General features: G+C 37.3%; 1 protein-coding gene across 10 annotated transcripts in view; it reads right to left on the bottom strand.

The window, feature by feature from the left end:
- The window catches only part of LOC126297914 (thrombospondin type-1 domain-containing protein 7A-like), a 1,219,654-nt gene that overhangs the window by 33,382 nt on the left and 1,172,030 nt on the right, over positions 1-14,242 (bottom strand). For all 10 annotated transcript variants that reach the window (XM_049989225.1, XM_049989222.1, XM_049989223.1 and 7 more), the window contains one exon: positions 9,133-9,381. In XM_049989225.1, the coding sequence (XP_049845182.1) occupies positions 9,133-9,381 (249 nt within the window). The remainder of the gene's footprint in view (positions 1-9,132; positions 9,382-14,242) is intronic.

Below are 14,242 nucleotides of genomic sequence, written 5' to 3'. Positions count from 1 at the left end.
CTAGAGTGATCTTCATTCGAATGACCACATAAGAAAAACAGTAGGAAACACAAATACAAGAATGAGATTCATTGGAAAAATCTTAAGGAAATTTACTTACTTTGTGTGTCGGGGTCACCACCTATACTGCATATAATTAAGGAATTGTAATTCATCCACTAAAGAAGTGGCTTGTAAGGCACTTGTTGGGACGATTCTTGAGTACTGTTCGTTTGTCTGGGACCCCATTGCCAAGTAGGACTCATGGGAGGGACTGAGAAGATACAATGAAAAGTGGCACGTTTTGTCACATAGTCATTTAGTTGGTGCAAGAGCATTAGAGGCATGCTCAATGAACTCAATGCTACAAGAGAGGCATTGTGCACTGTGGAGATGTTTACTGCTGAAATTTAAAGAGTAGTTTCTGGGAAGGGTCAGAAAACATATTATTTCTTTCCTCATGCATCTCACAAAATTATCACAATGAGAAAATTGGAGATGTTAGAGCTAATACAGAGGCCTACTGACAATCATTCTTCTGAAATCATTCACAAATGGAACAGGGAATGAGGGATCAGTTAGTGGTACCAGAATTACCCTCTGCCACTGGCTTGTAGACAGCCATAATTTGTGGTAAATAGAGAAAAATTTTGTCAATAATAGTTGGCAATATTAACTTCTGTAGTTATGAAAATTGTTTTAGTGTTCAGATTAGTACTCCCATCTCAGTTATGTACTGCCACAAACATGGATTTCATCAAACCTAACCTCATAGTCACTGTCAGAAAGCCTTAAGTGTTACTGCATTTGAAGTGATTAATCTTTATTTTTTCAGAACCCACGAAGAAACATGTAAGTAAGTAAGTAAGTAAATAATTATATTAGTACAGAGGAAGGAAGTAAATGAGTCTCAGTTAGAGAGCATACTGATATATTTTTGATTTTTCTAGAAAGTGCCTCATTGGAGCTGCTGTCAATATACTCCTCACAATTTCTGTTACACATGTGAGGAATTCACATTTGCAAGAAGTGGAAAGAGAATATCACTCTTTATAAAGAAGGCTTACAAATATTATTTTGGAATATCCACTGGATACCAGGATAAAGAATGGGCACATGGAAAGGCATAGGAAACATTGTGGTATCTGTTGATATGGAGAGAACCAAAAGGCAATATCCCAGATCATTATTTTTGTGTCACAAATATTCAGGCATTTACGGACAAGAAATCAAAGAAACTACCTTCCACATGAAGGCCAGTGCCACACTCTGAAAGTTTTCCATCTCCTTCTAGGCAAACGGTTAAAACGGCTTTGAGCACTATGGGACTTAACATCTGTGATCATCAGTCCCCTAGAACTTAGAACTACTTAAACCTAACTAACCTATGGACATCACACACATCCATGCCCGAGCCTAGAACCGCTCGGCCACCACGGTCTAGGCAAACAGATCAAGTAATCAAAAATGACAGTGAATTGGATGGCAATGAAGAAACAATACCATGTCCTGAAAGATATGAGCCCCTGTATCATATTTCAGGTAGTGGTTTGACACTGCATTCATTAAAACAGGCAAATTTAAATTATTTAATAAGTGACATTGGACTAAGTATAAAAAAAAAGGCAGAACTGCTATTTCAGAATTTCAATAATATAATCGTCTCCACCAAAGTGCCAATATCAGCAAATTTAGATGCAAGGAACATATTTTTGTGTTCTGCCTTGCATGTGAGGAGGTGCTGATGTTTTGCAATGATGTTGCAGACATACCTTATGGATGTGTAAAAAATAAGTGTCAAGGATGTTTTGCGCCACAATGGAAATCAAATGCTATCAGTCTCAACTTACTATGCCAGTTTGGTTGAAGAAAGTTACGAAATTTTAGAAAATATTCTCAAATCAATTAAATACAGTGAGCACAATGGAAGATTTGTAGTGATTTCAAAGTAGTTGAATTGTTATTTGGAATCCAAAAAGGCTATACAAAATATACTTCCTTTCTGCGCAAGTGAAATACCCATGACAGAAAATGCCTCTACATAAAAAAGAAATGGCCTGAACATAACTGAAAAATGGGTGAAAAAATTTTCAATGTCAAAGTCTGGAAGGTCATGAAAATATCCTTTTACTTCATCACAGCAAACATCAAAAACTGTTTGTAAAGGCAGATGGTTCGCATATCTTACTGAAAATTGTTTTCATCTTTTAGCACCAAAAACAAAAGTAGGTGTCTTTTTGGGGCCTCAGATCATCAAGCTTCAACTAGATTAAAATTTTGAAACACACTTCACTGACAAAAAAGTGTTAGCATGGCAATATTTCGAGCAAAATCAGAAAAAAATTCACTGAAGAAGAGGAGCTGAAAATTACAAGCAAGGAGTGAATTAAGTGAGCAACACTTATCAAGCTCTTGACTGCAATATGTCTTTGAAAGTATATTTCCTGGGGTCTCACATTGACTCTTTCCCAGAGAGCTGCAGTGATGTATCAGACATTATGGAGAAAGATTCTGTAAAGACATATCTACCATGGAAAAACAGTATGAAGGGAAGTGGAAAATGCTGGCTGACTATTGCTGGAGCACCATTTGAGATGAGAAAGACACTCTATACAAGATAAAAAAAACGAGACATGTAATTTTTTGCTGCAAAGTTGTACAATTTTCTCTTTCTCTGTACCTTCCTTTAAAATACAAGCGACAAAGTGAATACTTTTGTGAATACAGACTCATTCATACCTTATTAAACTTCCGTAATATGGTAGGGTTAGAGTACTTAACTGGAATACTTGATCATATTATTTCTTTAATTCTGAAAAAAAGTTTACATTAATAGAGTAATATATTAGATCAAAATGGACATTCCAGTTAACCTAATGTTGATGGAGGAAACTGAAAACAGATTTGAGAGACCTTTGAAATTGCTATGAGACTCACAACTTTCCTCTCCAGAAATAGAAAAAAAAAATATTTTGTTAGAGAACAGTGTTGTTTTACCTTAATAGAAACATACTTTACTTTCTTCCCTTTTAATTTGCACTACATTCCTAAATTGTTCTTATCTTGTTTCAAGAAGAACTCCTTTCTTTTCTTGAAAACAAGGCCATTTTTATGTCTGATAACAATGTTTAAATTCTCAAAGTAAATTTTTAATTTGATTGGATGTGACTATTTAATTTGTTCTTTGGTGTTAAGTTCAACCTATTCTTATTTTCGTCATCTTCTGATGTAATTTATAAGTTAATATTCAGAAATGTTTTAACTACTAACAAAATATAATTTATTAGGACAACAGTTTTCAGAGATATCTATGACTATGTTACAGACTACATTTTATCTATAAATTACATGATGTTTCTTGTGTACACCACTGCAGTCTGTATTTTGCAAACACTCCTTGAATTCTCCAGTTATTAATATATTGGTCTTACAGTTGTCCACTTCTTATCATTTATGTCATTCTCAAATACATTTGCATCCACATGATATTAAATGTCAGTAATTGAGCATCATCATCTGAGGATCCATTAACTATAGGATTTACAAGTTGACTTCACTGTCTTCATGGGTCTTTAAATTATTTTCAATAACAGTTTTTCTGCTTCCCATCAAACTTGTTGCAAATTGTATAAAGGGAGCTACATTATACAAAATGGCAGAGGACTCTTAGTCTATCTCTAGAAAATGTATGCTCCACATATTTAAATTTAAATCTCCACTTACAGTTATCTAATTCTGGATAGAATTTAAAAAGGTTTATAGTGCATCAAACAGCTAATTAGTAAGGCAAAACTACCAACTAGAACTCTGTATAATGTGACTGCCACTATTAACTCTTAATGTATTTCTACTTGCATAACAAGAGCTTTGAAGCACTGCTTTCTATTAAATATATAAACATCAGTATTTTATATTTACATCCCCAATGGCTTTTTTTCCGTATCTCATGTGCAACAATGTCAAGCTAGCCCCATCTCCATTCAACATTTCTGTGTCAGAGATTAAATGATTTTAAGTTCAGTTTTAACTTTTTATTTATTTATCTAGTACCAACATTATGTTGGTGTCAGGAGTAGCAATTCAATATATTTGTAATTTATTTATCTAACGTTTATATTTATTTATCTCACATGGGAAAAGCTTTAATTCTTCTTTCATGTCAACATCCATAGTGAGTTAACTTTATATTACACATAGTATGTGAGTACTATATAACAACACCAACTACAAGAATAATGACAATAATAATAATAATATAATAATAAATATAATGATAATATAATAAATATATTAATAATAATATAATGCTTGACAAATAAAGGAAATACCCAGAACATTTGGTCAGATGGTGATGTAATTTCATACACATATACTCAATTGGCTGTATGTAATTGATTAAGAGTTGCAATTCTCTGTGACAGGTAGAATGGCCACCAGGAGCATGAGTGTTGTTCATGTTTAGTGTTGTTACCAAGCCTGGTAAGATATATAAGGGGTGTGAACAGCATCAGATATTGAGTGATAACTGTGAAGGACATGAAGATGCCACATACTTGTATTACACAGCATCATCATCACCTGACAGAATTTGGAAGGGGCCTAATTGTGGGTGCCTATTTAGCTGGCTCATCAAATCATGCAATATCTAGATTTTTGGGGCATTCAATTATGACAGTGGCTCACCAATGGAGAACATGGGAATGTGAGGGCAGGCATACTTGTTGTCTAATCCCACACATAATCTATCATTAACACCACAATACAACCCACTGAATTTTGTGCAGTACCATGCACAGAAAGCAGGATTGCTGTTGAATGTCATCCTGTTGTGTTCAGTGATGATTCATGCTTCTGCACATCTGCACATGACCATCACTGGCGAGTATGACAATGACCTGAGAGAGAGATCCTACTCTTCCAATGTTTTGGAGAGGCACAGTGGTTTTACTCCTGGTGTCATGGTGTGGGGAATCATTGGGTATGACATAAGGTTACAGCAGATAGCGATTGAGGAAACTCTGGTGGTACAATCCTACATCATGAACATACATTTTATGTGACTGTATTGTACCATTTTTCAACAGGACAGTGCTCATCCACACATAAACTACCTGCAAGATGTTGAGGTACACTCATGGTCAGCAAGATTGCCAGATCTCTCCCCAAGAGAGGATGTGTGGGACTAGTTCATATTGCAACTCCATCCCAGTGCCAATAACAAGGATATTAAGAACCAGTTGCAACAGTTATGAATTATTTGTCTCTAGAGAGGATACAATGGCTTTATGACACTCTTCCCAACCAAATAAGTGCACGCATCTGGGTTGGAGGGGGTGCAACAGCATACCGATAATTGGATTCATACTGCCAAATTCTTTATAAATATGACTTGTTTCTGTAATTACAATAATAATATAGAGAGAAATAGTTGAATGGTCAGGAAAAGTATGAAAAATAACTGGGTATGGTTAGCAGATGAGATGGAGGAAAGGAAACAAATAAACATGGTGAGGAAAGCATCAGTAATGTTGACAGTGTGACAGAGGTAATGGTTCACTGTTTGACAGAAAGAAAAGAAGCTGAGATATTCCAAAAGGGAAGCTGTGCTGATGATAAAATATAAAACAATAATCTCCTCTTCAATGCAGAGTGATTTTGGATAAAACACAGATAATTGAGTTGCTTGATGCAAAGTCACATTGCTGAAATGGAAAAGGGTGTGGAGGAATATTTAGGGTTATGGATAGGTGCAGCCAAAAATATTGGATGTAACTGTTGTTTATATGTGACAAGAAAAACAGAGGGTGTAAAAATCACATTACCTATCTGCTTCATATATTCACCAAAACTAACTTCTTTTAATACTGATGGTATGAATTACAATTTTGAACCAGAAAAGAACCTGTCTTCACATTACTTGCTACAAAAATAGCCCCATGAGAACAATGCATACTCCTATTCTTAATTATTATTCCATTAACCCAGCTAATTACATCCCACACTTCCTATAGATGTTACAGTCATGATTAGTAAAACTCCACCTTTCAATAGCTCTAGTAGGGACCTGAACTATGTTGGATCCAATAATGGACAGAAACAGCTGATCTAACTCTATATTTACCTTTCACAGAGAGATGTTTAACTTTGATCTGTCATAATGCCTGATAGCAGGAACAAGTTCAACATTCGTACATTTTGTTTCTGAACTTTTTTTACCAGGTCACAGACAGAGTTGTTGCTTTTATACCTGTTAATACTATTTTTTGCCCCATCCACTGTCACAAAATAATACTCCTTTAAATATTAATTGTTCTAAACTGAAGGGAACTGCTACAAATTTGTTGGGCAATAGACCACACTGCTCGCACTGTCAACACAACTGACACTGCTAAGAGTATCCTGTGACTTCCACATCGCTGGCAATGGGTTATACAAAATGTTGGTGACTACTTTGAAGATCAGTAAAACTTTGAAACATGTATCTATTTTGTACAAGCTGTAAACAAATACATCTACATCTACATCTACATCTACATCTACATCTACATCTACATTTGTACTCTGCAAGCCACCCAACAGTGTGTTGTGCACTTTACGTGCCACTGTCATTATCTCCCTTTCCTGTTCCAGTCGCGTATTGTTCGCGGGAGGAACGACTGCCGGAAATCCTCCCTGCGAGCTTGAATCTCTCTAATTTTACATTCATGATCTCCTTGGGAGGTATAAATAGGGGGAAGCAATATATTTGATACCTCATCCAGAAACGCACCCTCTCAAAACCTAGACAGCAAGCTACACTGTGATGCAGAGCACCTCTTTTGCAGAGTCTGCCACTTGAGTTTGCTAAACATCTCCATAACGTTATCACGCTTACCAGATAACCCTGTGACAAAATGCGCCACTCTTCTTTGGATCTTCTCTATCTCCTCTGTCAATCCAATGTGGTACAGATCCCACAGTGATGAGCGATACTCAAGTATAGGTCGAACGAGTGTTTTGTAAGCCACCTCCTTTGTTGATGGACTACATTTTCTAAGGACTCGCCCAATGAATCTCAACCTGGCACCTGCCTTACCAACAATTAATTTTATATGATCATTCCACTTCAAATTGTTCCATACGCATACTCCCAGATATTTTACAGAAGTAACTGCTACCAGTGTTTGTTCCCGTATCATATAATCATACAATAAATGATCCTTCTTTCTATGTATTTGCAATACATTACATTTATCTATGTTATGTGTCAGTTGTCACTCCCTGCACCAAGTGCCTATCAGCTGCAGATCTTCCTGCACTTCGCTGCTATTTTCTAATGTTGCAATTTCACTGTATACTACAGCATCATCCACAAAAAGCTGCATGGAACTTCTGACACTATCTACCAGGTCATTTATATATATTGTGAAAAGCAGTGGTCCCATAACACTCCCATGTGGCATGACAGAGGTTACTTTAATGTCTGTAGATGTCTCTCCATTGAGAACAACATGCTGTATTCTGTTTGCTAAAAACTCCTCAATCCAGCCACACAGCTGGTCTGATATTCTGTAGGCTCTTACTTTGTTTATCAGGAGACAGTGCAGAACTGTATCGAACGCCTTCCGGAAGTCAATGAAAATGGCATCTACCTGGGTGTCTGTATCTCATATTTTATGGGTCTCATGAACAAATAAAGCGAATTGGGTCTCACACAATCACTGTTTCTGGAATCTACATTAATTCCTACAGAGTAGATTCTGGGTTTCCAAAAATGACATGATACACGAGGAAAAAAACATGTTCAAAATTCTACAACAGATCGATGTAAGAGATATAGGCCTATAGTTTTGCACATCTGCCCGATGACCCTTCTTGAAAACTGAAACATCCTGTGCTCTTTTCCAATCATTTGGAACCTTCCGTTCCTCTGGAGACTTGCGGTACATGCCTGTTAGAAGGGGGGCAAGTTCTCTCACGTACTCTGTGTAGAATCGAACTGGTATCCAATCAGGTCCAGTGGACTTTTCTCTGTTGAGTAATTTCAGTTGCTTTTCTATTCCTTGGACACTTATTTTGATGTCAGCCATTTTTTCATTCATGCAAGGATTTAGAGAAGGAACTGCAGTGTGGTCTTCCTCTGTGAAACAGCTTTGGAAAAAGGTGTTCAGGATTTCAGCATTACGTGTGTCATCCTCTGTTTCAATGCCATTATCATCCCAGAGTGCCTGGATGTTCTGTTTTGATCCACTTACTGATTTAACATAAGACCAGAACTTCCTAGGATTTTCTGTCACATTGGCACATAGAATTTTACTTTTGAATTCACTGAACGCTTCACACATGGCCCTCGTTATGCTAAATTTGACATAATTTAGCTTCTGCCTGTCTGAGAGGTTTTGGCTGCATTTAAATTTGCAGTGAAGCTCTCTATCTTTGTTGTTGAACCACAGTGGGTTTTTGCCATTCCTCACAGTTTTACTTGGCACGTACCTGTCTAAAGTGCATTTTATGATTGCCTTGAACTTTTTCCATAAACAGTCAACATTGTCAGTGCCAGAACAAAAATTATCATTTTGATCTGTTAGGTAGTCTGAAATCTGCCTCCTATTACGCTTGCTAAACAGATAAACCTTCCTCCTTTTTTTTACTACAGGATTAACTACTACTAACAGCAACAAACACACCACCACTGGTTGCATACAATCTATTCTTTCTAAACACCGTCTGTGCCTTTGTAAAAATTTCAGCAGAATTTACTTCTGGCTTCAGCCAGCTTTCCATACCTATAACGATTTCAGCTTCAGTGCTTTCTATCAGTGCTTGAAGTACCAGTACTTTGCCAACGCAGTTTTGACAGTTTACAATTACAATACCAATTGCTTCTTGGTCCCCGCATAGTTGCCACTATTAAAGTTCCAACCCTCATATATGTTGAAGATTTGACTAACAGTGTCTAAGAGAATGATTAATACATGTAAAAGTACAAATTCCTTTTAATATAGCTGAAGAACCAGTACCTAAAAAAGTCTTCCACATTTTCAACATAACATAAAGAACAAAAGGTAGCTGCGTTTTGTATTTTGTATTAGCAAAAGAGAGAGCACTAGTTATTCAGCTAACATAAAATATTAGTGTGAAAGTATTTTTCTACAGTAATATATAAGTTCTTACTTGGATAATAGTAGCGTGAGAGGATCTCATCTGGTGCTCCTGTAAACTCACCATCGAACTGTACTTTGTTTTTGGCATTTGCTTTATTTTCTGAAGCTTGAATGCATTTTGTTAATTGCTGATCATGCCCAACATGTGCATAATAACCAGATTCACAAATGCATATTCCCAGTGTTATATCACAATATGCATGTGGAACAGTCTCACAGCGTGGATTTGAACAAGGCATAGGACGATTCTCGCAACCACCTGAAAATAAACTGATGCTCAGAAAAGATCTTAAGTCATGTAATGTGTAAAAAATGTCACTCAAAAATATACACTGAAAGAAAAAAATTGCAACACCAAAAAGCAATTAAAGCACAGTAATGACATTTTGGGAATACATTTGTCTTGGTAACATATTTAACCCTTTAACTGCTCTGGACCTGTTAACGCATGTGCCTTTGGACCTGTCCCTGTGTGCTCCGAATGTGTTTACGTGTGCCACCAGTCCTTCTACCAGGTACTCTGAACATGTCTATGCAGACAAGCAGGTAGAAGGACTGGTGGCACGCATAAACACGTTTAGAGCCCACAGGGACAAGTACAGAGGCATGCGCGTTAACATGTCCAGAGCAGTTAAAGGGTTAAGTGATTAACATTGCAAGATCACAGGTTAATGTAAGTCTGAGATAAGCTATTGCAAATGTGAAATGCTGGTACAATAATAAACAGTGTAACTGCCAGAATGTTAACTGCAAGCATTGTGTCATACATGCTGGATGTCAGTTTGTGGGATGAAGATCCATGATTGTTGCCCTTGGTGATCAATACATGGACAATTAATTTATTTGTGGATGACAATGGACTTATCATTGTATCATGCCCCATATGTGCTTAATTGAAAACAAATCTGGTAATCAAGCAGACAAAGTCTACATGGTGACATTCTGTGTAGCATGTTGGGTTGCAACAGTGGTATTGGGTGAGCATTATGCTGTTACAAAACGCCCCCTGGAATGCTGTTCATTAATGGAAGCACAACAGGTTGAATCATAAGATTTACATACATATCTGCACTCAGGATGCATGTGCTAACCAAGAGAATGCTCCTGCTGTCATACAAAATCAGGTGTAGTTTCAATGTGTCTAGCACATAGACAGGTTGGTTGCGTGCCATCAACTAGCCTGCTTCTAACCAACACTTGACCATCACTGGCACCAATGCAGAACCAACTTTCACCAGAAAAGTCAACAGACTTCCAGTCTGCCCTACAATGAACTCTCACTTGACATCACTGAAGTCACAAATGGCAGTGGTTTGGGCTCACTGGTATGCTCGCAATAGGGCATCTCGCTCAGAGCTGTCCTTGAACTAACTGATTTGTACCAGTTTGTTTTATCACTGTGGTGCCAACTGCTGCTCAAATTGTTGCTGCAGAAGCAGTATAATGTGTCAGAACCATAAGCTAACCATGATGGTCTTCCGTCTTGTTAGTGCCACCTGGCCATCTGGAGCCTTGTCTTCTTGTAACCATGCATTCTCTTGACCACCATTGCCAGCAATCATGTACAGTGGCTACATTCCTGCCAAGCATTTCTGCAATATCACACAAGGAACATCCAGCTTCTTGTAGTCTTATTATATGGCCTCATTAAAACTTAATGAGATGTTAATAATGGTGTCTTTCTTGACTAACATCAACTCACCATGTCCAATCTCAGAGGTAACCAATGCTCATGACCATTAAAGTGAGTATTTAAAGCAAACCTGACCTGTATCATCATAGTGGCATTAATAACACCACTCGTATGTGACTGGCACGAACTTCCAATAGACATCATCTTTCCAATTTAGAAGCACACCACCCAGCTTTCTTTTATGTCACACAGTTCCATCTGGAATCTGCAATTTTCTTTCCCATCATTGTATTTCAGTGCATATAAAATGACTGAATAAAATGACAATGTGGGAATTCCTGTTTTGTTTTACAAGATGGTCTCCTACTAGAGGCATTTTATTTTATCACCTTAACACACACATATGACAGGATGCAACTTGTGTATAAAACTGAAGTTTGTGATGAAAAACGATTTTTGTTTGGTTACTCCCTCTGTTTCCAACACCAACAATGAGACTCAGACATCCGCACACTGCAGGCATGAACCAAGAAAGGAAAACCAGGAAGCCTCAGCCACAGTCGGAGATGGCCAGAGCGGGAGCGGACGGAATAGGGAACGTCCAGAGCGGCATTGGAGCGCCACTCGCGGGTGCGGACCGAGAAGGGAACACCAGGAGGCCATGACCGCAGTTGGAGATGGCCAGAGCGGGCGCGGACGGAATAGAGAATATCTAGAGCGGCAGGATAGCGCGACTAGCGGGCGCTGACCGACTAGGGAACGGCAAACAGAACACCAGGCACCGGACAGGCATAAATATGCGACCCGGTCCAGCAAGCAGCCAGTCTCAGGGAACACCTGATGAAGACGTCAAGTAATGACGTCGAAATATCGTGTTTGGAAGACGCTGATATCCGGCAGAAAACCCGATTTCCACGAGATGTCATGTTCTGTGATGTTCTGCTTGTTGTGTATATTTGCTGTGTTGTTTTCAGAATATCAATGGAATAAAATTGTTTTAAAATATTGGTACATGCATGTTTGAAAACTATCATAGGCATAGAAATTTCTTTCTCTTTGCATTGCTAAAACCATACTTTATCATCTCCACTTTATAACCAAAATCTTTTCTACAAATAATTATACAAAACACCAGGGGGCCTAACTCCTGGAAGATATGGGTGCTGCTACAATGTTGCTGACAACAGGAACTTGAAATCTTAGTATACCATGACTAGTCACCACAGTGGCAGTATGCAGTTCACCATCTTCAACACACCAGCTGATTGTAGAGCTACTTGTATAACAGCCTTTTTCAAGTAGTAGCAGTAGTAGTAGTAGCAGCTTTATTCATTTGTAGATCTCTTTTTAGGAGCATATAGGACATGTCAAAGTATTTCCAAGTTTAAAACAATTTAAAATAAGCTAATTCATATACACATACATTTTACAGACTTCTTGTTAGAGACAATTATTAGATTTACTCCTGGTACACAATGGTTCTTTCTTTCTTTTCTTTTCTTTTTTTTTTCAAATAACTTATTGGGTGATCTTGGACCATTTTCTGTACCACAACTTCCCATTTGCTATCCTGAAATACTGAGTCAGCATCCCTCTATAATGAGTGAGATGTTGAGCTCAGAAAGAGGAAGAGGTGTTAGTGTTATGCTATGCATAGCTTGGGGGTAAGTATTTATAGAAAAGGAAAAAAGAAGGGAAAAACATAGTGTGAAGGTGTTATGTGGAATGTTGGATGTTCTATAATCATTATTATTATTTATTTGCATAACTTTTTTTACCAAACCCCTACTCTGTTTTATGTAAGTAATTCTTCAATATATAAAATGTATTGCATAACAGGTACTTTTTAGCTGCCTTTTTAAGTAAGTGTATTTTTGCAATTTCTTTAACTGCTTTTGGTAATTTATTGTACAGTTTTATCCTTGGAAGAAAATGCTGTTTTGAGTTTTGTGTTTATTTTTTCTTGGTAAATGTAAGTTGAGTCTAGCTCTTGTTCCATGGTCATGGACAGAGCTGTTTGTGCATTAATTACCAATGTTATTTTTGATTTGTACAACTGACTGGTAAATGTATTTACATGGTGCAGTTAAAATTCCAAGTGCTTTGAATAGATCTTTACAATGAGCTTGACTACCATTTTTAGTTATTATTCTTATGGTTCTTTTCTGAAGTTTGAAAATTGTGCTCATATTTTGTGCATTTGTTCCCCAAAACAGAATGCCATAGCTAAGAATTGAGTGTACATATAAATAGTATGCAACTAACAGACACTGCATGTTACACACTCAATAGTTTTATTTATGTTCAATGTCACTTTGTTTCATTCTGTAATTTTTGTTCATACAATGACATTGTTATCAATGGGTTGTTCAACACTATTCTTTCTTTTTGAAATGTATTTTGGTTTTTTTTTTCAGATACATGCAACACTATCTTTCCTATGCTGTAAGTCTCATTTCTTCCCATAACTCCTGAATCTAACCATATTTCATACAAATATGGGAGCCATGTACTATTTAAATTCCTCCTGCTCCCTTTCTATCAAAAATATGAGGTGAACATGTATTACACTAACAAATGTTTGGAGATTGTTGAGGAATATTTTCTGAGTATTTTGGTGTAAGGGACTAATGGTCTCGAGTGACTTCTTACATTGCATTTTTATTTGATTTCTTGAAAATTTCTGCACAACAGTACAAATTTTGATTGTATGTGCTGTGTCTCTTGCTTGGAAACAAACTCATTCCATTCACTCCTGGTACTTGCTACTGGCTCTTCACCCTAAGGTTTATATCGAGCACTGCTTGGTTTGACTCAGGTTTGTTTTTCCAGCAGTGACAGTTATACTTTAACAGTGATACACAGCATTATGGTTAGGTTTATGTATGAAGAGTTAGCCAATATGGACCTTGGGTATTGGTTCACTGAACGCAATAGAAGAGTGCAACAATGATGCTATGCTGAGCTATTCCTGCAGCAATGGCAAACACATCATACTACTTTTGCATCTGTACATAGGTGGCTAAGAGATATGCAATACTTCCATGTGCATGTTACAGACTACACTCATGTCATGAGAAACTCTTCAGAGAGTCATAGGAACTGGGGTAATGAAACAAATAATTAAATTAAAACTCTGTAATGAACCACCAGAAACCATGAGTCCCTTAGGCAACAATATTTACAAATTACCCTTTAACAACATCACAATTTCTTTCAGTGGAGATCAAGTTTACTCTGTAAAGCACTGTGGCTCTGAAAGACTCCATTTTTCATTTCGAAAATACACTTATTTTTTTGCCAGTCACCTTTTAGATTTAGAATTTTGGAACACGTATTATGTTCGAGTATAATGTCTTTTCTGGAGACTAGAAATCTACTCTGTAGGAATCAGCATGGGTTTCGAAAAAGACGATCGTGTGAAACCCAGCTCGCGCTATTCGTCCACGAGACTCAGAGGGCCACAGACACGGGTTCACAGGTAGAT

The sequence above is a fragment of the Schistocerca gregaria genome, chromosome X (assembly GCF_023897955.1).
Source record: "Schistocerca gregaria isolate iqSchGreg1 chromosome X, iqSchGreg1.2, whole genome shotgun sequence".
NCBI classification, from domain to species: domain Eukaryota; kingdom Metazoa; phylum Arthropoda; class Insecta; order Orthoptera; family Acrididae; genus Schistocerca; species Schistocerca gregaria.
This window is presented reverse-complemented; position numbering and strand designations above follow the sequence as displayed.